Source organism: Tauraco erythrolophus, chromosome 6 (genome assembly GCF_009769465.1).
Source record: "Tauraco erythrolophus isolate bTauEry1 chromosome 6, bTauEry1.pri, whole genome shotgun sequence".
Lineage (NCBI taxonomy): Eukaryota > Metazoa > Chordata > Aves > Musophagiformes > Musophagidae > Tauraco > Tauraco erythrolophus.
The window spans coordinates 17,797,888-17,823,871 of record NC_141470.1 but is presented as its reverse complement, the minus strand read 5'-3'; the positions used below and the strand labels follow the sequence as shown (position 1 = coordinate 17,823,871).

General features: G+C 41.0%; 1 protein-coding gene across 1 annotated transcript; it reads left to right on the top strand.

The window, feature by feature from the left end:
- The first annotated feature begins 12,952 nt into the window (after nt 1-12,952).
- Nucleotides 12,953-25,591, top strand: LOC147528539 (transcription factor E2F8-like). The gene is given in 14 exon segments (XM_086613134.1): nt 12,953-12,991; nt 13,653-13,928; nt 14,240-14,396; nt 15,587-15,883; nt 16,555-16,716; nt 18,185-18,328; nt 18,634-18,696; nt 19,833-19,973; nt 20,860-20,944; nt 21,227-21,743; nt 22,987-23,205; nt 24,069-24,198; nt 24,316-24,629; nt 25,356-25,591. Coding segments are annotated over 14 exon segments (2,718 nt in total). The 3' UTR covers nt 25,530-25,591.
- Nucleotides 25,592-25,984: the final 393 nt, after the last annotated feature.

Here is a 25,984-nt window from a genome sequence, read left to right as displayed (position 1 = left end):
TAGAAAAGGCTCTGCACATCCAGTCATTTTCAGGAAACAATTTTCATTTTTCCAGCTATTATATAAGCACCTTGCTAACACAAAAACAGTCTATTACCTTTTAACACTGATATAAGATTTTTCCAAACAGTATTTAAGAACCTAGTGCACAGGAACTCGTCTCTCATTGACAGGAAATCTGTTTTTTGAGTAAACTTATTTAGTGCTATTTTACATGGCTTTTAAAGGGACAAGGGGCTCTTCTTTCCTCATTTCTCTCCCTATAACTGAAGAGGTGATTAATAAAGGAGATAATTTTCAAAAATAAGTTCCTCTATGTCAGAAGAGCTTTTCAGCCACTGCTTAGCATGAGCTGGAGAACAAAACAACCCAGTCCTCATTTAACCACAAACCTTTTCTTAAGGAGTAGTCCAGATCATTGTATTCCAGCTTTTAATCCATATACGTCATCACTCGTACAAGAAGAGTTACACTATATCTCTTCCAGAGAAAGTCACTTAAAAATACCATCAGTACGGTTTCAACTATGCTAATAGCAAAACCCAACTGTTTATTACACCATTAATCAGTGTTAGATGGGGCTTTGGGGGTTGGATTTTTTTTTTCTTTTGCTAACAGTAAAATGAAGAATTGAAGTTTAGGACCCAAAGTGTTCTCATCCCAAAGTGTTTCTGTACTCTCTACTTCAAAGTAACGAGACAATACAATGCTTCGGTCACCCACAAGGAAAGCACTCAAACTGCAGTCATGCATCCATGCGTTTGTGTAGTGTCTGCTGGTTCCTCAATTTCACACTTTGCTAGAAGCATGCAGTAGCAGCAAGTTTCAATTACTCACATCTAAAACACTTACCAATTCTGATGAGCCTGAACCGCAGCATTTGGATCCTCGCTTCTGATACAGAGGCAGTATCCCTTTGAATTTTCTAACACTGTCTGGTTATCGTTATTTTGCATGTAGCTTTCTGCATTCTAAAGAGACATATTAAACCAAGAATATGGCAACTGGCACATTACTTATTACAAATCACCTAAGTGTGGTAGCTGTTCTTAGCAAAGAAAAAGCATTTTGTCCTTTAAATTTAGCAGAAATTAAACGCGTCCCCTGCTACCATAAGAGATGACAGAAAGCAACCTTTTAAAATATTGAGTCGTTGCTCTATTTATTCATACCCATGGAAATTACATGTTAGCTTGCCACGTGCACGAATGGATTCACATCTAGAAATCACAAGTAATTCAGTAAAGTTCACTGCAGTACAGTTAACTCATTTTTTATTACTTGTCAGTTGTGTTAGCATCACCTCCATTGCCTCAGAAGAAGATGGGAACCCGTCCAAAAGATTGTCTAAGGAAGCATCCTCAGGTATTAATGTAAGGTATCAGTACAGCAACGCCTCAGTTGATATAGCAGCAGCTAACTAGTATAGACTTCCACCCTGGAGCCATTTCTACGTGAATATGGGTCTGAGTTACTACAGTCCAAGTTAAACTCGCCCTTTCATCTTACCCAGAAACAGCTAGTGACCAGGAAGTCTTAGGTCTAGGGCTAGCTTTTCTCTTACTTTATGCTCAGGAAAAATAATAGCCATATTCAGTGTTTAACAATCATCTATTTCTCCCATTTTGCCCCCTTAATCCAAGAAAGCAAAGAAACATTGAAACATATCTGCTGCTGGAGTTCACTCAACATTTCTATAATTATCCCTGCTGAGAAACTCATTTTAGAGAGGGTTGCTTTTTGTTTTTTTTCCACAGAGAAAGAAAAACAGATTAATTCCTTGGCACCAAAATTCTAATTAATCAAAAACGTGGCTCTATTCAGTCTTGGCTTCTTCATTACAATAAAATATCAGATGTTTACTGCTGAAATTATAGTCTTCATTCAATGCAAAATCAGGTGGCTCTTAAGATTTAATCATAAAATTAAAAACTAGGTTTATTGACTCTGCACAAGTGTTTATCTTGATCTGTGATTCACTGATTACAGAGATAAATTATTTAACATGAGGCAGGACTTTCTGCAAACAACTGGAAAAACACGCTTATCTCCAACCCAATAGACCATCAATCATCTCAGCAAACCGTCCCCATGTCGACAGTAGAGAACTGGCTTTGTACCTCCTCAGCCTCATTCAAGCAATTATGTGGAAAACATGAAGGAAAACAAAATTTTCAAGAGCAATCTGGGCCATATATAAAGGCCACTTAAGGCACCACTCGCGCTGCCACCAAGGTCATCGCAGAGAGGTCTACTTTTTGGTACATATAAGCTTTCATCGTGTCTTTTCTGATAGAAACAGTAAGCAGCTTTCCATGCCAACACCCCATCCAGAGGCTGACTCCATTTTCTTTGTGAGCCACATCTCTCTCCTGTTAATGACAATGCCAATTTTCCCAGGACAGGGAGGTTTTGTCTTTTCATAACTGAATGAACCTGACCCTGCCTTCCGAGTCCGCCCAGATCTCCCACTCAAATCAGAGCGCAACCCTGGTTTTCATTGATGTATTTAACTGCTTAAAACTTGCCTGTCCATGCTAGTTTGTGCATACGGTAATTTCAAAAGGAAAAATATCGAACCTTACTTACCTGACAGTGTCTCTCTTTAATCATATTTTTATATGAAATCCAGCTGTCGAGAAGTGAAATAAAAAACAGCAGTGGTGCTGGCTTTTTCTACTTTTTCCAGAGATTTCTTGATTCTGGGGGAACGGCGAATGGAGAGCTGTGTCTGAACCTTGCCTTTTTTTCATCCCTAGATAAAAAACTACCCGGATTTCACCTTTACTGAATATAAAGACGGTAATTGGAATAGACTAAGAAAGCAATGGACACACTGGTTAAATGCATGAAGGGGACATTCTTGCACCTACAAACTCAAAAGAGAGTGAAAAGCTGAGCTATTAACAAAGTCAACAAGCTTCACCCTCATCTCTCTCAGGCCACTAATTTTGATAGGTAGCACTTTCTTCCCCTCAGGATTCCTCAGTCTACACCATCTTCTAGAATTAAGTAGCTGGCTCTGCTCTGTCCCACTAAATTCATCTAGAAATCCTCTCTAGTAAGACACTTGAAGTTCTTCTCTACAAAAGGGATTTGAACTTCTCTGTCCAATCTCCTTGGCATGGCCTTAACCAGTAGGAGAATACTCCCAATTCTTCTCTTGAAGCTCTTTAACTCTTGGAGCATAATTGACTTTTTATTAGGCCAGGGAAAGAAAGACATTGCAATTGAAATTGAGAGCATCCAGCTGCCATTCTTGCCCTACACCAAAAAATATATAGATACTTTGTGCAAAATATTCACTGGAGACGTGAGGAATACCTTCTCGCAGATGAACGTGCTTTGAGAGATTCTGTTTCTTTTTCACTCTTTGGCCCAATAAACATTTACTTATCTACAATATCCATCATGCAGAAAATTTAAAATAGTTCCAGGCATAGCCAGAGGCAGGTACTTGGGTGCCTGGGGAAGCTGGAATGGGCTTGGCCAGAGGAAATGGACTCAGCATCTGAAGTCTGCAATCAACTGAGTCGAGCAAGGATTTCAGAAAATCTAAGCCCAGTTTTCAAATAAGCACCTCAATTACTGGAAAATCCTTTCTTGTGTATTGTGTGACTGTGAAGAGAATATCAAAATAGAGTCTTTATACATTTCAGCTGAAGCTCCTGGATGCTACTGTAATTCAGACACGAAACAGCGATAGCAAATAATTGTAAAACCAACTGGTTGGTGTCCTACCCTATCGCCAAACCTTCACCCACCGTCTCACGCCACGACGGAGGAGCCGGACCTGCCGAGAGCACGTACACGCCGCTGAACATCATTTCACGTGACAAAGTTGTCTAAAGAGGAGGATTCCCTTTTTTAAACTAACAACGAAAAGGCGTCCCTTTCTCGAGAGGACGCACAGCAAGCTTCCTTCAGGATATATGGCCCTTGAAAAAGGCGCCTACGTGACTGTTAACAGCCTATTACACTTCATCTCGCGGGTGCAGCGTGCCGAGCGTCTTTCCAGGCCCCTGTCATTTTAACGGACAACTCTCCATTGTGGCTAAACACTGTATCAGTCCCTCAGGGAAAAAGGGAGCAAACTCTGCAAATCGTGTATACCTGACTGACAGGCAACGTTTCGGAGTACAGCCAGGAGGAAATTCACAGCGAAAACCCCAGTTAACCATAATCTTCACGGGATGCAAAATTTTCCCATGTCAGATTATTCAGAAGAAAAAAGGCTCTTTGTTAGAGCACCACACATTGTCCTGCGTTCTCCGAGGGGAGGAAACGAAACACAACAAGATAGCCAAGAAATGAATATTCAAATGCCTTTAAGTTGCTTTTTTCCCTTTGTATCTTCACAAGAAAATATCCTCAGAGAATTATCATTTCTGTGAAGAATTGGTGAGGCTGCCAAGCAAAGCAAACTGGATTTTATTTTGACGGGCATATTGCAATGGGTATTTATCATCTTCTGTGCCTTCTTGGAGCATGAGTATTACTGCATTATACTCTCTAGGCAAAAGACCTCATCTGGAATATTATAATGCCCAGAGAGCACCCTAAATGCATTTGCCTAGTTATTAGCCTTAATTGCTAGGCTTTCAGCAGGAACACAGTGAAAATGTACTAAACTCAAGTTTCCTTCAATAATAGAGGACTGTAATTATTTTCTAATACAATTACAGCTTAATGTATATTTGACTATATCCTTTTTCCCAATAAAAATATTTTCAAAGAGTGAAACACGATTTTAATCTGTTAGGGAGAGAACACCCTTAAAAACTTGATATTAATGAAATTTTTCATGTCTCTTGACTTCTGTCATATTTTCATCAAAACCTTCATTGTGAGGCTTTGGTAAGTGACATTGTACAGTCTTTTAAGTAACAAAAATTGTTAATTAATCACAACATGAAATTAAACCCATTTCAACAATAAGAATTACAATTAGCTTTAGAAAAATAGCACTCAAAGTATTTTCTCTATGAAATATTGTTCGGTTATTTTATAAATGGAAACATACAGGGCTCAGGAGCCCATTGCTGGGAGGTGGTATATCTTTGAAAAGTCTATGAAGCTTAAGGATCAATTTAGTCATTCTTCTTGCTTGCCCTCTTCTCTTGACTCACCTCTGCCAGTTCTAGTTAAAAGTACAGCTCGACTGTCATTAGAATTGAAAGCACTGAGTATTTTCTACTAATAACACAAAACTCGGCAAAAATCTCAGTCCTCTCGTAGGTTAGAATCACTTTCTAGCAGCAGCCTAACAGGCTTCCAAAGAGAGCGTAAGCTCAGCTGGGATTTTAACTAGAACACCACAGACTAGGATTTATGAGTAAAAGCCTCCTGACCATCTTCTGTTTGCAAGAGTGGACACATGTGTCAGCACTTGCTATGCCAGCAAATGGTACCTTGATAGATTTATGCAGCAAGAGATTTAGTGAGAAAGTTATAATGAACCTCTGAGCATATTTAGGAAAAACAACTGCCAGAGAATAAGGCAAAGATAATTACTGTTGACATGTTTAATCCCTTTGTGGCAGATGAAATAATTCAGCTCAGTTAAGATGGTATATAGAGAATGCAGAGAGTGTTTCAATAGAGATGGCATTTGGGACAGAAGATGGCAGGTGCAAGTAAAGTTTATTTCAGATATTACGGCTTTGCGGTGGATTTACAGCACTCAAGCAGCATTCTTTTAGGGGAAAAAAAAAGAAAAAGGTTATGTGTGCAGTGCTGAATAACTCCCTCTACACACAAAAGACACGGGAAAACTAGCTAATGGAAAGAAAAGTCTGTTTTCAACTCATAACAGAATTTTGCTTTTAATTGCACACAGAACAAACTCAGAATCCCCAATTCCCTTTATGCCATTATAATACATGCCATTTCCACGAAGTAAGGAATTTTTAGTACCCATTCCACAACTTGGAATCCACAGCACAGACAAACTAATAGTCTGACTTTCAGATGTACTTACTGCAAGGAAGATTGGATACAGGGCATATGGTGCCGAGTACCTTTGAAGAAGCCCGACTTCTCAAATTGCAGAAGGTCATTCAGTAAGTAATCCTTGCAGCTAGAAAGACGGCAGAAAGAAGCAAAGAGGAATGCTGAGTCCTTGCTCAATGAGTTCATCAGTACATCACAAACTTAGAAATAATTGTAATGCACACTTCTATCCCAGTACAAGTGCCTATCACGTGCACGTCACTGTGATACCTGGCAGCCTGCAAGAACACATCTCGTGTGGATGGGATTAGCCAAGAGCAGGCTTAAAAGAGAGGCAGTGTGAAACAAATGAGCTATCAAAAGTTAGATCAAGAGAACCTACAGAGCAAGAAGCACCTTGAGATGAAGAGGTAGCTTGAGTTCGAAAGGCAAAGCTGGCCAGAAAGTTTCAAGCAAGACCTGTGAAGGGCAAACTCAAAGAAACAGCTTTCAAATGTAATATGGTAGCACAGAAGTTCAGGGAAAGAGTATTTTCATTGAAACAGAGAAAAATCTTCAAACAGAAAATACTGCTAACATTCTTGAAACAAATTCATTCCTGATGTAAATCCTCTGAAACAACTCAGTTTACACTAGAGGAAACTTCATCCCCTGGTGCGAACGCGACATCCTTCCAAATAAGCCAAACGACTCAACACAAGAATATTGTGGATAAATTCACTTGAACCAGAGGAGCACAGTGTGTCTGTACAATGTCAGTGTAGTCTGTTTTATTAATCCTACAGTACAAAGTATTCTGCTATCGACATGTCGTTTAACATGACGTGTCATTTCTCAGCTAAAGCACTGGGGGGGATGGAATTTGTGTAAGAATCTGTGTTTTGAACCCATGTTAACTTTTGGATGTGTCTATGCAGTAGGAATCCTTTTGAATAAGAACTTAGATGCTGCTTGTTGGCAAGAACCTAATGAAATCAACTCTTAAGCACAATGCTTCATAGGCTGCTTTAAGAATCCACGCAAGGTTCCACTATAAATACGTGACAGAAGAAATACAAAACAAATACAAGTGATTTGAGTAGCACAATCACTTAGGGAAATAAGATCTTCCAAAGGCTTCTGCAAATAACTATAATAGCAAGGGGTTTTTTTTTAATCTATCATATAAAACATTCTGGCAGAGAATTAACTTTTTCTATTGTCCAGTCATTCCAACTTTTTGGTTGAACAGTATTATCAGATACTACTTAATATTACCCTGTGTGCCTGACCCATATGCAACAGTAACTTCTACAATATCTCAGCAGAGCTCGTGACATTATCTACAACAACACTGCCTGGTGCTATCAAAGTAGCACTAAAAGAGCAACTTTCTTCAATAGATCACAACTGAGAATGAGCACCATCAGAGCCCCTCGTAACTGCTTGGTTCACACACAAGCACTATTGGTACTTCTCATCTCAGCTATTTATCCACTCCCCATCTTTATTGTTCCTGTCTCATTCTCTCTGAGCACTCATCTTCTCATCTTCCTTTCAATCATCAGCAAAAGGTGGTGCTGGGAGAATATCAAACACAAAGAAGCTTGGGCTCATGGACACTGAAGCTCCCTGCAAGACCAAGACATGCAATGGGCAATGGATCTGCAGATTCTGTAGAAATGCTATATATTTTTATATATAACATGAATTCTGTCACTATTAGAATAGTCTCTCTTCAGGAGCAGAGTTGACCCTCTGATTTAGCTGGCCCATGAGCTTCTGATTTCAGTGAGTTGGGTAGAAAGCACACAAAGTAGTGAAAAAATAAATCTAATCCTCTAGTTCAGGGACATGAAGCAAACAGGCCTTTGCTCCAACTTACACTTTAGATTTGAATCAGGAAATAAACATCTCAGTGAAAGGCTTGTCTATATGTTCACTTAAATGGCCACGAGTCTCAACTCTTAGTAGAGGCAGCTCATCTCTGAAATGTTGAAAGAACAAAACTTACATGAAACGTGCTAAAATAATTTAGATGTTAATACTTGTAAAGTGTTTGACTACAAAGAGTAGAATTTGAAGTAAAATCATCCTCTATACTGAGTACTCAAAATCTTAGCTCGATATGCTCAGCACCAGTGCTAAGAGATAGTGCCCTGTTGAACTTTAAAGGTGTTTCATCTTGAATATACACACATTTCTGTGCTGTTATCCTCTTTTCCTAATAATTGATCTTAACAGAAAGAATATACCTATAGAAGTGAAGCACCAAAACACTCAATCTCCATTTCTCTTTGTACTGTGCTATTAATATTCTTCCAGTGTAGTTTCTGGTGCATGCATTAAGTTTTAATTAGCATTCTCTGAAATTAGCATGCCTGAAAAAGGCATTTGTTTGTTTAGGAATCCAGGTTTCCATAATGGGTGGGTTTTTTTCCTTCCCAACCTTCACCTCAGAGTTTGACCAGCTGATTTAATTTGCCAAATTTTAAAAGCTAATGTGACAACTGACAGCAAATAAACTGAAGTTAAATTGAATCAACTCATTCAATAATATGCCTTAATATGATTGAATTTTATGCAGACTAATGAATACAAAATTAGGTAAGGCTCGAGCAGAGCACTCCACAGAGCCTTCTGGGCCAGGCACTGCCGCCTCCTGACCCCAGTGCTGTGCCTGCACCAAGCTGCTCCCGTCCCGCTGCTGGGGCCACCGAGGGCTGCTCCCACACCCAGATTTGGGGCTGAAAACAGGCACATATCACTTTATTTGCCATCATTTCCCTACTCTACATATTTAGTCTTTAAAAGTATTTTTTAAAACTAATTGAAAACCATTTAGTGCTGTTATGTTATACACTGTACAAAATTACACGGGTAATTATTGCTGGGTATTTATGATGTGAATACAGCCTGCAAGCGCAGGATTTAACAGCACTTTCGCCTTGTAGATACAAAGAAGTAAAATAAGTCTGACCTCTAGTGAATCCAAGTGCTTACACCACTTCTGTGAGAGGCAGAGCCTTAAGTTATCTTCACACTCTGGAAAACTTTATTCATAGCTCTGAAACAAAGATATATTTTTGTTACAACATAACCCAAAGTGAAGATGAGGACAACAAAAGGATAAGTAATATAATCTTAATTACTACAGAATTTTGAAGTGACTGAAGAGTTTAACATTACAGAAGCATCCGATTAAGGAAAAAGCTGTGGGTTCTGACTACTCCCAATCTACTCTGCCTTTCATTTTTATTGGATAAAATAATTTTGTTATCTATATTAAAAATGTAAGTATATCAGGTATTTTATCCAACTCTACTGAGACATTTCTGAGGTATTTCAAGGTCTGCTTATATCACAAACTTCTTGACTAGCACATACCTGCGGAAGACTGAAGTTTCTCCTAGATACCCATCGGACGTTAAATTTAAGGTATAATAAAAGCGGGATATCTATTGCCTTTAAATACCCTTGAATAAAGGAAACATTACAAGAAAACACGACAACTGAAAGGGGTGTATGCAATAAAGAGCAGCACTCGCAAGGATTCCCATAAGCAGCATTTCAACAAAGGAATCTGACACCTAACTTGAGGCACTTTCCTGCAAAGCTCCTGCAGGCGACTATTGCTTACAAATTCACAGTTCCACTCCTAGAAACAGTTCTTTGAAGAAAGCAGCCTAAGATAGCCTTAACAATCAGGCAGCGGGGCAGAAAGCTACAGAAAGTTCAGTTTTCTGAAGGCTGTGCAAAACCATAGAATCTTTTAAACTCACCTACCAACAGTGATTGATTCATTTATTTTTTTTTTGTTTAACTTCGCAGTAGAGATATACGTTCAGAGATGTAATCACTGTACATCTCACAGAATGGCTGAGTCTGGAAGGCACCTCTGGATGTCATCTTGTCCAGTCCCCTGCTCAAGCAGGGCCACCTAAAGCCCCTCACCCAGGACCACATCCAGACAGCTTTTGAGTATCTCCAAGGATGGAGATTCCACCACCACCTCCGCGGGCAACCTGTAAATGATCTTATACATGGAATTACCACGTAAGAATTATTTCAGTAAAATTGTTTATGTATTTGGTTTTATGTGAGCTATTAATTACAATTCCGCTTGACAGAAGTACAGCATCACAACCATGAAGCACACAAGCACAAGACGTCGAACTTTGCTGCCTTGTGATCACGCTGAAATGAACGCATTATTGACAACATATGCTCATACAAGAACTACAACAATGAGCAGAGCATGCAAAGCGAGCCAGACTAGTGCTTTCTTTAGCAGAATGCATAGCTAGTGCCGTTGCTGGAAGAGGAAAACATCTATGGGAACGATAAGGAGCATGCTTAACTAGAATACAGGCACTAGAAGTACTTCAATTTGCATATTCTTGACTTGTTTACCACATTACATATAATCCCCTCTTGTCATTCATTGGATTGGCTAAACCACTAGGATGTATCACACATATTCTTTAATCTACATGACGATGCTTCAAGTAATTCTTTAGTTGAACTTGCATAGATAAAATTACGCATCACTCTCCAACACTGATTTCTGGCATCAAGTGGTATCTTGATTCAGCACATTACTTGGAACTAGCAGACATCCCACGTGAGAACCATCATGCAAAGGCTTCAGGGTTATACATTAAAAGACCTATTCTTAACCTGGTGCTGGTGCCCCTGGTTCTCATGTCAGGACCACAAAATTTTTAATCCTTATGCTTTTCTCTTTAAAAGGTACCTAGCAGAGAACATAAGTGCTGCTTCTTAGACCTAGGACTACAGAGAGCAACTGAAGCAAGAGCAGAATGAAACACACTTTAAATTGATGACTGCAACAGAGCACACGGCTTGACTGCTCCGCGTATTTCGATAATCTCAGAAAGGCAAAGGCGGTAGCATAGTAAGGAAGACCACAAAAGAGGCGCAGAAGTTACCAACAGAATAATTTTTCAATAACTGCAATAACGTTTGCAATTCTTTTAACCTTGCCTCAAAAATGTCTGATACTGTCAAAACAAGTAAGGCTAACTTTGAGACAAGGAAAGATCTCGCCTGAGCAAAGGGCGTCAGAGATACTGTGATGTGTTTGAACAGAGATAACGGTTTCTTGATTAGGGGATAATTTTGAAAACTCAACATAAATGAAAAAAAAAAAAACTAATCAAGTGACAGCTTGAATGTAAAAGCCTCATATTTTTTGTCCAGTTTGATTTCTGAAATACATGAATGCATTGGCTCATTTAAGTAACTCAAATTCCAGCAAACATGGTAACACATGCAATCATCCCTGGAGAAAAACACCCCACTATTTTTTGGTATTTATAATTGTACTTCTTGGGAGTCACACACCGATTTTGGGTTACCAGGGCACATAACAATTACACTTTCTAGCGTAACGTTTTACAAAAAGAAGCCAATACACAGTAACTGTATTGAAGCACGAACAAGAAAAAAAGAGCAAATGGTCGCCCAGTCCTAAACCTCGCTTTTTAAAGGTGAGGCATGTACGTACTGCAAGAGAATAAACTTTGGCTGTTCCATGGTAAGGGTGATACCAGGGAGCGAGGGTTACTTGGGTACTTTTGCAATTTGAGTTTACAAGCTTTCAAAGACCTCCCTTCAGAAAAATACAGTTACATTAAAAAGCTTTTGTCCTTATGCAATCCCAGCTCTAGGACAAAAGATGCCTGAAGTAAAGTGCTTTTGAATCCCAAACGTCTACCTGCAAACCCAAGTGTTGCAACGCCTGTGATAAGCCGTACAGCCCCTCTTCACACCAGACAGCTTCTGAATCTTATCTCAGGGGGCACCAAGAATACCCCTTTGCCACAAAGTCAATAGCCAGTGATCCCGCTCCGCAATAAGCCACACAATCGGTGAGTTATTAAGCTTTTCTTTCTTTCTTTTTTTTTTTTTTTTTTTAAGTGCTTTTCCTCATAGTTAAGAGCGCACGAGCTACCCGAATCTGCTCCGAGGAGCGGGCTGCGCCCGGGCTGGGCGAGGCAGCCGCCTGCCCCGGGCTGCCCGGCGCCGGGCTGCCGGCGGGGACCCCCTCCGCCCCGCCCGCGGGCCAGAGCAGAGGGTGGCCGGGGCGCGGCGATGGATGCCGGTGGTTTAAAAAGGCCACGGGACGCCGCGAAGGGGCGTCTGCCAGAGGGGCAGGCGGCGGCCGGGAGAGACGGCCGACCGACCCGGTCTGTGACACACAGGGAGAAGCGGCGGCGGATAATTAGCTCGGCTAAACCAATTAGCGCCCCTTGTCCGGGCTCATCCCCTCGCGCCCGCTTCCCCCGGCGGCAGCAGCCGTTGGGGCGGGGGGAAGGCAGCGCGCGCCCCGCTTCCCGCGCCAAACCCCCGCCCGGCGGCAGCGGGAGGGCGGAACGGCCGAGGAACGCCGCGCTCCGATTGGCTGCACGGGGCGGAGGGCGGCGAGGTGATTGGCCAGGCTGCCCCATCCTTCCTCGGCGGCTCAGCCGGCTGAATTCAAACCGGCACCGGGAGCGGCCGGCGGGCGGGTCAGGACGGGGTCGGGCAGCGGCGGTGTCACCCTCGGTGCGTGCCGGCTCTTACGCGCCGCGGGATGGGCACCAGGCAGGAGCAGCTCTCTGGGCACGGCGGTGGCGCCAAATGTTTAAACCGGATCCCGGAAGGGCCCCGCCCGCCGGCGGCGGCCAATCGGCGACGCTGCGGTGCGGGCGGGCCGGGGCGGGGCGGGGCCGGGGCGAGCCGGGCCGTTGGGCGCCGTTGGGCGCCGGGCGCCCGGCGCCGGGCGCAGGCTGCTGGGCGCGCGCGGGCCGGGCCCAGGCCCAGGGGCGGGAGGCGGCGGGACGTTACCAGCGGCTGGAACCGGCCAAGGTGGACGCCGCCGCCGCCGGCAGTCGCCGCCGGTTTCCCTGCTAACGCCTCCTCCCTCCCGCCCCGCAGAACCGGCGGGACCTGCGATGCGGAGCGTCGCGGCGGGACCGGCGGGTGTCGCCTCCTGAGGCTGCGCAGCGGCGGGAGAATGCGGCAGGCGGGCGGGGAGACGGGGACCGGCGACAAGGTATTCCTTCGGTTCCGCCTCGCCTTCCTCCGTGCCTGCTCCGGTGGGGAAGCGAACGAGCGAAACTGCCCCCCGGGGGTTGCTGTCTCCCGCGGGTGCGGTGGGGTCCGGTCGGCGCGGTGACAGCCGCGGGGTGCCCGGTCTCAGCCCTCTGCAGCATCCCTGGCCGTGAAATCACTTCGTTCTGAGCGAGCGCCTGTAAAACCCGTTGGATGGTAGTAACCGAGCGCGTTTTACCTTCGCTTTAGTTTCTGTCCGTAACAAAAGTGCCTAAAACTCTACCTGACGACCTTTAACCGCCAGTTTTGTAACGAGCAGTACTTCTTCCTGGCTCCCGTTTTCTTTTTTTCCTTGATAAAGGTGTTTCGCTCATGCTTTGTAGCTTTCTGCTACGGATTAACATTCATTCTGACGGTACTTTCCCTAGAGGGAAAGAAAAGGAAAGTTACCTCAGGAATACCACGGGCCCCATGTCTTAAGCTAAAGGCACAGTCCAAGAAATGGTTTCAGGGAAGGGTTTCGTTGGTTCAGAGTAAGACTGCAACCTTTGACTCTGAGCTACCCAAAAAATGCAATTTATCTTGATCCCGCTTTGACTGTTGTCAGTAAATAGATTGTAGTGCTTGTGGGTTTTAACATCACAGTCTTTCTCGGTGTGTAGGAAAATCATCCTTCTGAGCCATGCAGAAACATACTGAGAACTCCTTTGAAACAAGCAGCTACCTCATATTTGGTACTGACAGAGATACAGCCTGACTGCCAGCCTCTAACCACACCCCCAAAACCTAAAGAAATCCTTCCAGCGGATCCGTGGACACCTACTTCAAACCTGAAAATGCTGATTAGTGCAGCTAGTCCTGAGATAAGGAGCAGAGAACAGAGAAGGGAACTGTCAAACAACACAAGTGAGGTCATACAGGCAAAACACTGTTTGCAGGTACGTTGTAAAGGGGTCTTCTTTATTTACTTTTGTTTTAAGTTAGCTGAAGACGGTTTCTTCAGTATTACAAGTTATACATTAACATACTACAACGTTTTTAAAGTTTTAATTTTGGAGCATTTACCAAACAGAAGTAAGGATATTGTCTAGTTACATACAACGGGTCTAGTTTTGCTGGTTTTCTCTCACACCTGTTGAGGACAAAAGGAGAACATCAGGCCTTTGACAGTGCTCACACTAAAGCTGTTAAATATCTATGCTTTTTATATTAAAAAATTTCAAATTCTCTTTTTCTTATTTCCATGTAGGAGCACTTACTGGGAGATGAATATGAAAAATCTCAACCAAGTCGCAAAGAGAAAAGTCTAGGATTACTGTGTCATAAATTTTTAGCTAGATATCCCAATTACCCCAGCACTGCAGAGAATAATTTTATTTACCTTGACGAAGTCGCTGAAGAGCTTAGTAAGTTGGTGTATTTGCTATTACAAATTTCTAGATACCAACGTGCCAACACCCTGCCATTTGCGTTAGTACATTTTGTTCCATAAAATTTTGAACGTTTACTGTGTACACTCAAACTCATTTAAACCCAGCTTTAAACTCTTCATTCTTAGAGGGATTCTTTTAAAAAGTTGAAGTTTTTTCAGTGAACCGAATCGAGAAACTCTGAATTACGTCTAATATTAAACATCTAAATTATTGCTGATACCACAAGTAACCATTTGTAGGTTTTTGGATCTAGAGATGATGGCTAAGATTAGTGGTTGGGTTTTTGCGTCAGGAACTAGTGTTTCTAAAGCTGAACCTGCAACTTCCTGTCCAATCGTGACCTCAAAGCAAGAAACTACTTTCCACTCTATATGATAATTTAACTTTCTCATTCTATATCACTATATTTGTATCATACTAATGATCTACCGAGAGTCTAAGTTGCTAACATTAAGCTGAAGCTTTTTTTTTTATCAAAGAGCTGCGAAATGACAGTATTCTGCAGATTATAACACTGATGATAGTTATAAATTATACTGCTATAAAATTTTTGGTGTCATTATATCTTCCAAATATGTTGGGGGAGACAAAAGAATGACGAATTGCGAATTAAACAAAATGTCTATTCTACTTTGTACAAAATTACATCTCATTTAGAAAATGCTTAGTCAAAACCAAGAATTTAACAGACAAAAGAGAAAAGGACAGCGTGTTAATAGAATGTCATAAAAACAAGTTACAAAACAGTTGTCTGCAATGAGTTTCCAACAATACTTAAGGAGATGATCTAAAACTGATGCAATGGATAATTAAAAATGCTTTGCCTTTTTTAAAGCTGTATTGAAACCCATTTATGGCTCTTCTGGCAACGGTAAGTTTTGTTTCTTAAGGAATACTGTAAACCACGTATAACTGTGGAAAAGCAAGTCCTTCCATATCTAAAGCAAGAATTGTTTTCTTTTCCTTGCTAGCAACATCCATGAGGGCATTTTCAGAGCCTTCTGTAATCAGGAATTGGCAAAAATGGCTTAGAAGTATATTAAGAGGAGGGGGAAGTAAGGGAAACTGATCCCTTCTCTGTGCAAACCATGTTGCAAGTAAATGTGAAAAGAAGCATATTTTACGTAGATGTCGTGTTCATCTCTCTCTTTTTTTTTTTTCAGAAGTTGAACGTAGACGCATATATGATATTGTGAACGTGTTAGAGAGCCTGCACATGGTGAGCCGCCTTGCCAAAAACAGATATGCTTGGCATGGGCAACATAATCTCTCCAAAACCCTGCAGGCTTTGAAAAAAGTTGGAGAAGAGAACCAATATACACAACAAATTCAGATGATCAAGGAAAGAGAGTATGAGCATGAATTTGATTCCAATGGTGAAAGAAATAAAGAAAGGGCAAGACCTTTTGGCTCAAGTGAGCATTCTTTTGTCGAGCTTCCAGGAAGAGAATTTCATGCTGGTAATAATTTTCTATAATGCCAAGAATAACATGTGCTTGTAATGACAAATATCTATAAACTTTGAGAAAACATTTATTGGACCCTTTTTTTTCTGAAATGATACTGCCTGAAAGGCACCGCAGCTGTTTGTGGTGAGAAAAAGTGCACTACACTCTTTCATTTCTCTTTTTTATTCAAATCATACACATGTATTTGGTTTTTAAAGTGCAAGAACAAGGGGGCATCAGATGAAACTGTCAAACATACCCAATATACAATCCAATTGCAGGATTTTTTACCATTAAATGTTATAGAAGCCAGAAGTGTAAATTACTCCATTCATTTATTTTTTAATTTAGGTTTGGTTAATGGAATAAATGTTAATTAAGGATTGTTAAATACATTCTACAACCTGCAGTTAAGCATCTTTAAGAGTACAAGTTGTTAGACAATAGGAAATGTATACAGGGGGAAACATCGCAGCCTCTCTTTGTAGTTAGATTCAGTATACACCTAGTTACCTGATTCTTGCCATGTAGAGACATGATTGTGGAGTCAATGTCAGCCCTGCTTAGTTGCTGTGTTGTTTCTTCTTATAATAATTGTTACTGACAAATTTCTTCAGTGTTTTAAAAATGTTTGTAACTGGCATGTCACTCAACACTTTAATCCTTTCTCTTGTCTGCTGCAGCGTCAGTAAATAGCAGGAAAGACAAGTCTCTACGAGTGATGAGTCAGAAATTTGTGATGCTGTTTCTGGTATCGACTCCTCCAATAGTAAGCCTTGAAGTTGCTGCTAAAATCTTGATTGGAGGAGACCAGTTAGAAGACTTAGATAAAAGGAATTTTAAAAGTAAGTAAAACGCTGCTGTTGCTGTCTCCTTTTTGATCTTACTCTAAATAGAAATATCAAGTGTAAGCTAAATGAACTGTTCTAGTGCAAGTTTATATAGTGCAAAATCCTGTCATCTTTTTCCTGCCAGAAGTATATCTGAGCCTCCAAAAAGTCACTGAACACCTTGCACAGTTTTTAATAGGGACTCGCTTGTGCATAGTCGTTGATACATATGACATCATGACCATGTAAGAGAAAAATTCCATTAAATCCTGAAATAATGTCACAAGGCTGCTTCTTCCTCAAGCTGTCTGCCAAAGATTTCAGCATCATTTTAGCAAAGATGCCTTAGAATCATGCAAATCTGTGTTCTGGTCATATAACTCACTTGTTGGAAATCTAAAGAAATTCTGTAAAAGTCCTGTTAATAACTTACGCGTGAGAGGAAGTGAAACCAGTGCTGTAACTGCCAATTATTTCTTCATTCTTTTACCCTGTTCTCAGTTCCCTGCACGTTTCCTCCTCTTCCTCCCTATTCAAATAAAAAGGTACTTCTAGGTCTAGGCCTGCATATCTATAACAATCAAAAATGTGTCTGCTTTTGAGAGATCAAGAATTAATTGTGGGTTTTGTTGAAAATTACACCCTTCCTTGATTCTCAGACTCCTTCACTGTTTTTGTGGAATTGTATCTGTGTAAAAAGAAAACTGATCTTCGCTGGTTTCAGTTCATAATTTCCTTTCCACTGCATCATGGCAACATAGAAAGTGTGGGTGGGTAGTCAACAGGGGCTTTTTGTTTGTTTTAATTCTTTCTTCTTCCTCCATAATGTCTGTCTTAAAGTAAAAGCATTTTCAGGATATTCCATCCGTGTGACTGTATTTCAGGTATCACGTGTTTTACCATGCTCTTGGTCAATAAGCACAGTCCCAAGTTCCATGACTTGCTAGACTTCAAATTTTCAGTAGCAGAAGCTTTGGCTTTGGCACATTCGCTTTGCAGCCCAGAGGCACTTGCAATTTGACTGCTGCCTAAAGCTCTTCCTTAATAGCTCAACCTGAAAACAGTTAAGAACGTGCAGGATGATTATCCTGTTGGGGTTTTAGTGCGTCTCTTTCCCCTAGTTCCCATACTCGCTTTCATATGTGTACCTGCCTTTTAAGCTACTTATTTTCACTACAGAATTGCTATAGGTTTGGCCTTTGCACAGAACCTGACTTGTTTGGACCATGGTTTTTCTCTATATTTAGCATAATATACTTAGCAGTGTTTTCCATGTACCTATGTCATTCTATTTTACATACAAACTTTATATTCTGATAAGATAGGTTATTTCATGGTATAAATCCCTGTTCCACAAAATTGTTCCTATAAAAAAATTATAAAGGTTTTTCCTTTTAGCTGCTAAAAGGGCGTTACAACATTTTTAATCCAATAACTTGTTAATCGGAATTGCTGTACTTCACATTTGTTTATTTTATTTCAGCCAAAATTAGGAGACTTTATGACATAGCAAATGTTCTCAGTAGCCTTGAACTTATCAAGAAAGTTTATGTTAGAGAAGACAGAGGTAAAAAAATAGCATTCAAATGGACAGGACCTGAGGTCTTGCCAAATATTCAGGGTAAGTGTATGTGTCATTTCCTTTTGTTCTGCCTACGATTTTGATTGTTTTCTTGTTTTCTCTGCTAGAAATTTTTTGATCAAAAGACAGAGTAAACTAAGCAGAAAACCTTTACTAGTCACGTTGCTGTCCTTGACAGCGTAGCGCACCATATGTATTTCCACATAGTAGATGTACTCATACTGAGACTCCTGCGTTTCTGTTTTTGCTGCTGCAAGTACCTCAATCAGGCTCACATAACTGTTTTCAATTACTGAATCTGCATATGATATGTATTTACTCTTTGGGTTTTTTTCTGCCTTTAAACACAGAACTTGAAACAATTTCTATGACTTGTCCCCCACCTATTTCAGAATCCATCACATCCAAAGAGCAGTGTTGTTGTGATTTTAGGCTGATCCAGCAACTAAAACTCACACAGTCTCTCCTTCTCCAGTAAAGTAGAGAGGAGAAAAAAAACCTGGGCTTTCTTAAAGCAAAACAGTTTATTAATGGTTACTTAAAAGGACAAAGGGAAACAAAACCGGTTACTTGAGAGGACAGAAAGAAACAAAGCCAGATCTTAAAACCGACACCTTCCCCCCCGCTTTCCTTTTCCTCCCGGCTCTACCTCCTCCCCCCAGCAGCACAGGGGGCAGGGACTGGGGGGGTGCAGGTCAGTTCATTCCGTGCTGTTACTGCTGCTTCTTTCTTAAAGGAGGAGGAGTCCTTACACCCTTTTCCCCTGCTCCAGTGGATCCCCTACCCACGAGGAAAAATCCACAAACTTCTCCAGCGTGAGTCCAGCCCACAGGATGCAATCCTTCCCCACGGATTGCCCCAGTGTGGGCTTTACCTCAGTCTCGGATACTTAGGGAGTTGTAGCCACTCGCGTTGGCATGGGTCGTCACGCAGACTCCAGATGCCTTTCTGCCTTGTCGTGCGTCCCGTCACGACCATCCTCAGGCTCAGGCATCTTCTCCCCACGGGCTGCGAGTGGGTCTCTGCTCCACTGAGGCCGTCCTGGTTGCAGGGGGGCCGCCTGCTATCTCACCATCAGCCGCAGGGGAAACTCGGCTCCGGCACACCTCCTCCCGCTCCATCCTCACTGACCTGCTGTCGATGCGGCTGTTTCTCTCAGATCTCAGTCCTCTCCAGGCGAACTCAGCCCAGTGGGCACCCCGGGAGCGGGGTGCTTCCTGAGTTCCCCAGCCAGCTCCGCAGCTGCCATTCTCCGTGGGCGGTGCTGGCCCGACGCAGGCAGCCGCCCGGCCGGGAGCCAGGGAGCAGGGGCAGTGCCCTCCTCCCTTCTCTCCTCGCTCCTGGGCAAAGCACCTTTTCCGGTTCCTTTGTCCCGACTTAAATAGGGCAATTCGCAGAGGCACTGATTGGCTCAAGCCTGAGGGGGATGGGAGTCTGATCTGGTGGCCAGAACCAGGTCTGACCCGGTTCCAAAACCAGGGAGGTCACAGGGAGCAAAGCCCCTCTCCTGCCACCAGAACCCCCACCCCCTCCACATCAAACCATGACAAGTGTTCAAAAAACCTTTTTCCTTCAAGAGGAAAGCAAAACTTCACTCGGCATCCTTCTCTAATAAAGTTAGTGGAACGTATAGAGAATGAGAGAAGAAAGATCCGATCTCCTCCAACCAGGCCAGTTAAAATAAGTGCAAGTACGTATCTTTTTCTAAGTTTGTTTTTATCTCAGAAGTAGTCTTGCGTTAAACATTCAGGCTTGCCATCTTCACGTAGGAGATGCGGATGTTAAAACAAACATGTCCTAAGAACTGTCAAAAATAGACAAGATGGGGAAATCCATGGTGCCTGTAAATCTGAGGCTTTACAAGACTGATAGTGAAAACAAAGCTAAAATGATCCATGTTCAGTGCGTAAGCTCTTACGTGTTCAGTAGAAGCTCTTTCCAGTTTGGTAGACCAAACCTGGTCACAGCTTGTGCAGTTGCAACACAGTGAATATATTCATTGAGCTCTGGACCAAATTCAGCACGCTGTAAGGAACTCTAGCTTCCTCTAAAACACCAAATATACAAGGAGTGGCATATTACTATTCTGTGTTTAAGAAGAATATTAAATCCGTTTTTACGTATAACTGTCTTGACTTTGTGTGATGTCTTACTGGCTACAAGCTTCTGTTTGTGTGGTATAGCTGATTCTCTGAATATTGTATCTTTCTCTGTGAACTGCTCTAACCCTGGTTTGTTGTGGAAACTGTGCTTTAGATCATTATATCTAAGTGGTTCTGTATTCCATAAAATTGCCAGTAAATTACCTATCATTGTTCGGGCTCTTGTTAGGTATCCTCTTTGGAGGATAAAAAAAAAAAAAAAAAAAGGAGCTGAGGCTTTAAAATTTGTTTGATGTAAGCTGCCATCCAAGTGATCAAATCAAGTCTGGGCTGCAGTTTGAGAATAACAGAGAGTCTTAGTGTCTTCTCATTAAATGTTCATCCCACATCAAATAACACAGTCTCCTCAAGACAAAATTTAACTTCTACATTTGACGTACTAACAGCTTTGCTTTGTTTTCGCCCTCCAACCAGGTACTGATCAAAATTTATCAGCTTTCCAAAGTGAAATGGCTCAGGTTCCAGCAATGGCTGAACATCAGCTGGACGGACAATCAAAGTAAGTTTGTATATGTGTTAAGGTAAGAAGCTCTATTTTGTCGCTGGCCATTAAGTTAAAGCTATGCTCGGTTTGAGTTGGGCAAGAGTCTGCAAAAACCAGTAACCCCTAATACTGCAGGCTATTTTTTTACTTATTATTTTCTGTTTCGTGGCTCGACAAGTACAAGTTCATGTTAAATCTTTCGTATTGCGGAAAATAATTGGTCAGGGCATTCATTTCTGCGTGAAGGTATTAAAAGATGTTTCCACTTTTGTTGTTTGTTTTGATTTTTTTTTTAAGGAAAGAGGTGAAAATGATATTATCAGGATCTGCTTTGGAATGTAATCTGTCCTCGCCTGAGACAGTCCCCAAGCCCGAACCTCCTCACCCCGCAGCACCCTCTCAGCTGCCAGCTCTGACACAGCCACTGGGTGTCTGTCCTCCAAGCCACGGTTCAGTCTCACCAGTAATACTACCTCATACTCATTCTGGTGTTTCATATGCAATATATCTGCATCCTTCCCAAGCCCACACTGTGACAACATACAGCCCAAGTTACATTGTGCAGCCTCTACCGTGTGCTCATGTAACTGGAATTGAGAGTATTAATTCCAAAGTATTAAAGAAAATAACCACTGAGGAAGGAGACAATCAGATAGCTACAGATGAGCCAACAAAATCCCTGACAGCTAAAGAAAGACCACCTACAACATCAGAAGCTGCATCACAGAGGTGCCTTAAAAGATCACAAGCATTAGAAGAGAATAATTTAATTAAAAGGTATAGAAGAGATGAGGAAAGCCTTGATACTTCTCTGGTAAGTCAAATTATTTTTAAAATGCCATTTTATAGCTTAAATGATGTTGGCACCTACTCGTTTTCAGAGTGATTTAGGAGCCTACCAGATGTTGTCAAATTTATAAATAAATTGTTAAGAAGCCTGTCAGGGTAGTAATCTTGTAAACGCTTAAGCCTTCAGTTTACTTTAAGAGCATTTGTGCTGCAGACTTGCAGAACCTTTGCTGTATGAAACAATATTTCATGTTGGTGTTTGTAACATCAGTTCTTGTGGTGTTTTCATACCCACCTTTCTGGAGGGTATGGAAACGGTTAAAAGATGAAGTTGTCTGCTGTTCCTTGCTAAAGCAAGTGTGTGTAGGTGCTTAAAATAACATTGCACTTGAAGGGATGACTTGCATTTGTTGTGCTTGCTGATGTTTGAGAGGCTGTTTTTTGTTTTTTTATATATATATATATAATATCACATAATCTTGCTGGTGTTTGCAAAGCAACAGGCAGAATATATAGAATACAATATAACATATATCTTTGAAAAGCCAACCTGGGGTCAGGCTTTATTTTTTGCCTTGTTCCTCTCTCTTCCTCCTCCAAACATGTGTTAGAGTGTACAGACGCTAGTCAAAATAAAACAACTCCCAAAACATTATTTCAAGACTTACCTCTATTTATACACTGATTCTGAAGCAGTTCAGGTTGCTCGTCTTTCTGGCATTAATTCTTGGCATTAGAGGTGTTGGGAGGGCAAGCAGACACATAAAAGGTGCTGGACAGGGAATGTCTCAAAATCCTGATACCTTCTAAATATTTCTATCCAATGTCGTACGTTGTTAATGTTAGATTGCTGTAGGCATAATAGTACAGCATGTGAAAAGAATAAGAGGTTCAGATGCAGTTGATGCGTATGGAGAAACTGAGTGTGGGTGGCCTTCTACTCCTCAGTTGCTGAATGTTTTAGGGTCTCTGTGAATTATTAGGCTGCTTTAAATTGTCCTTGCCAAAACACTCATGAAATGTTATCCGCGTGTTGTGACAATGTGTGGTGTCAAACATCCCCTGGCTGTGAAGGAGAAAGAGGGGATGACATAGAACTGGTTGTCTTATTGACTAGAAATTTTTATAGCACAAACTTGAGAATCAGGAGAAAGGAGAAAACTTGCTCTCCTAATTTTTAAAATGTATAAATAGCATTGTAGACCTGTAATTGAGAATGTTATGTCTTGCCATGCCTGCCTTTGGTTTTGTATGTACTTTTTTTAAAGGGAGAATCCATTAAAAGTGAAAGACCGCCTTCCAATAGCTCACAAATTAATCAAGCAACGAACAATATCAAGGAAGAAAGACAGAACAAAACCGAAACATTAGATCAAAACATGTCGAGTTGCTGTAACCAATCTAAAGGAGAAGATATTCCAGAAGATAAGGACAAAATCAAAACTAAACAAGACATACCTGTAGCATTTGCCTTTCCTGGTCGTGAGGTAAGCTTTGTTAAACATCACATCTTGCCGTTAACTGGGAAAACTTGGAGTCTTTGCAAAAAACCCAAAACTATAAATGAAATACGCATACATAGATTGTTTTTGGTTGGATTATTTTTAGTGTGCTTTTAAAACCTTATTTTGTAGGATTGTAGGACTTCAATTTCTGCATTAAGTACACAAATAAGATGACACAAAGTGACTTTCAGGCTTCGATTGGGATGAAGATCACAACTAAGACTAAGTAGATGAAGGCAGCGTTGAGATCCTTTACATCCTCAGTCCTTTGTGTGTATATAGTCTCAAATACTTTGATTTACAACAGAATCACATGAAACGTTTCATCAGTAAAATTTGGTATTCTGCAGTTAAGACTTACTATTGTAGAAAACCTGAATAAAGAAGTCTGTCAACAAAAACAGAACTTGTAAATGCAAAAGGATTGTCTTCCAGTATTTGTCTTATAAAAACACAATCCAAGAGTGAGGTGACATGATGATTAAAGAGTCCAGATGTTTCTTCTAGGAAAAAAAAAAAAAAAGTTCAGTATCAGGATTTCTCTTTTGTCTAGTCTAATTGTACTATGTTAATGCCAGATGGATTTCCAGTTCCTCACTGAGGATGTCAGCTGGAAATGGACCAGCTGACTTCTGCAGCATAGGGCTGTCTTATTTTAAAGAGCATGTCCTTGAGTTAGTTGTGTCTAATTTCAGACAAGGTAGTACAGGCATGGAATAGAAGATCCTGGGGATATGGAGGATGAAGAATAACAACAAGGCAAGGAGGATGCAGCTTTGGAGAAACCTTCATTTTTTGTTTGTTACCTGTTTGGTGTAAAGGTACATTGTCTTTTTCTTTTTCAGACTTTTTTTCCATCTGTTTATCTTATTCCTCTCACTCAGTGCACCCATGGCAACAAGGCGGGCTTTTCTATCAAAGACGAACCTGGGATATCTTCATTACAGCACACTACCTACAGCTCACCCATCACTGGTGAGTACTGAATAAAATAGGCACACGATTGTCCTACTGAGGTAATGAAATCACAGCACAATAGCTTGAGTCTCAGTTTTTAATCCACTTCAACACTTGATTTTTATTTTGTTTCAGGTATTATTCCAGTGACAGCATCTGAACTGAAAGCAGTTAACATTCCTGCTTTTCACGTAACACCCTTGAATATAATGCTGTCACCAACTTCTATAGCTGCTGCGCCTGTACTGAACAACTCCTGTCTCAATTCAAGCAATACCAGTTCCGCCCAAAATCCAAGTTCTTCAGTTCTGAACTTTACACTGCAACACGTAGGATTAATGCCTGCTGGTGTGCAAGTTCCTGCACCTCCTGTTTTTCAGCACGTGCCAGTCTCTTCACAACCAGAAACTGCTAGCCACAGCTCGGAAAACATGAACTTGCAAGAAAAGGTAAGTAAAAACATATTGCAACTTCTTGACCATGATGGCTTGAGTGGGAAGTAGAGCGCAGTAATTCCTTTACAGCAGGTAGAATTTTTAAACAAACGTTTTTCTGATCTTTATAAATCAGCACTGCCCACAAAGAGCTGGCAGTGAAGGCTAGCTAAGTACGATACAACTGAGAGGCTAGAAAGGAAGAACAAGTATGTTATTTGTTGTGGAAGTAGAGCCAGCTGGAAGATGACAAGATGTGACGAGACAGCTGGTTTAGAGGGAGAGTTTTGCATAGATGTGAGAGGAGGCTTATTAACAAATTGTACATTTGTTACTTTATCTTTCCTTCTTGTTACTCTCCTAATCTACGCTCAAGTTCTCGCATTTAACATTAGCTTTTTTTAATAGAGGATTTTAAAAGAATATTTTTTTTTTCCCACACGAAGTTTCTCTGTATTTTGTGTAATACTGTATCGCCTAAGATCTGTTTGTTTTAAAAAATGAGATAGGAGGGTATTTCTTAGGAAGGAAACCAGATTTTTATTTTATTAATTTTATATATATATATTTATAGCTATATCAAGGAACACAGGTATATTCTACTCAGTAAAGAGTTGTCAGGTTTTTAAATTTCAGGGGAAAAAAAGTTTGCTAACATCCTGTGGAAACCTGAAATTAGAATTCACTTTTCTTTTTTTTTCCTTCTTCTTAAATGAAAGTAACTTTCTCTTTACTCTTTAGCCTTCTGTTCCACAGGAACCCCAAGTGCCCCAGACAGTTACAGAAAATTTTTTCCACACCCCAGGAGGACCAAACACAGTATCCTCACCATCTGCAAATTCAGATGGTATCGATAGAGTCTCTCAAGGAACTCTGTATATTCCTCAAAGGAAATGTGAAGTGTCAGAAGACTAATTTCAGAATATCGAATTGCTGAGTGTGTTAGCAGACATAATTACAGGTAACGCACTGCACACACCTTGGATTATAATGTGGACAACGTGTGTTTTGGACAAGACCTCAATACTGGAATAGCGTTAATTAATGCTTCAGAATGAAAACTGGCTCTTAATGAGAAAGTTGATGTCTAATAATTTTTACAAGAGGCTTACCTGAAGTATTATAGCAACAAAGATATGTATCTAGTTGTTGGTGGTTGTTTTTTTTTTTGTGTGTTGCTTTTCTGCTATGCAAAGTAAGCTGAAATTGTCGTTGTACAGAAAGGTACAGCCTATCAGTCAGTACATATTTTGCACAAAGAGAAGTACTGTGAGCGTGCACGTATTTTATGTCTTAACAAAAAGGCCTTAGTTAAAACGTCTTGCTCCTGTGTTCCATAATGCTCTGTTGTATAGTTAAAAAAAAAAAAC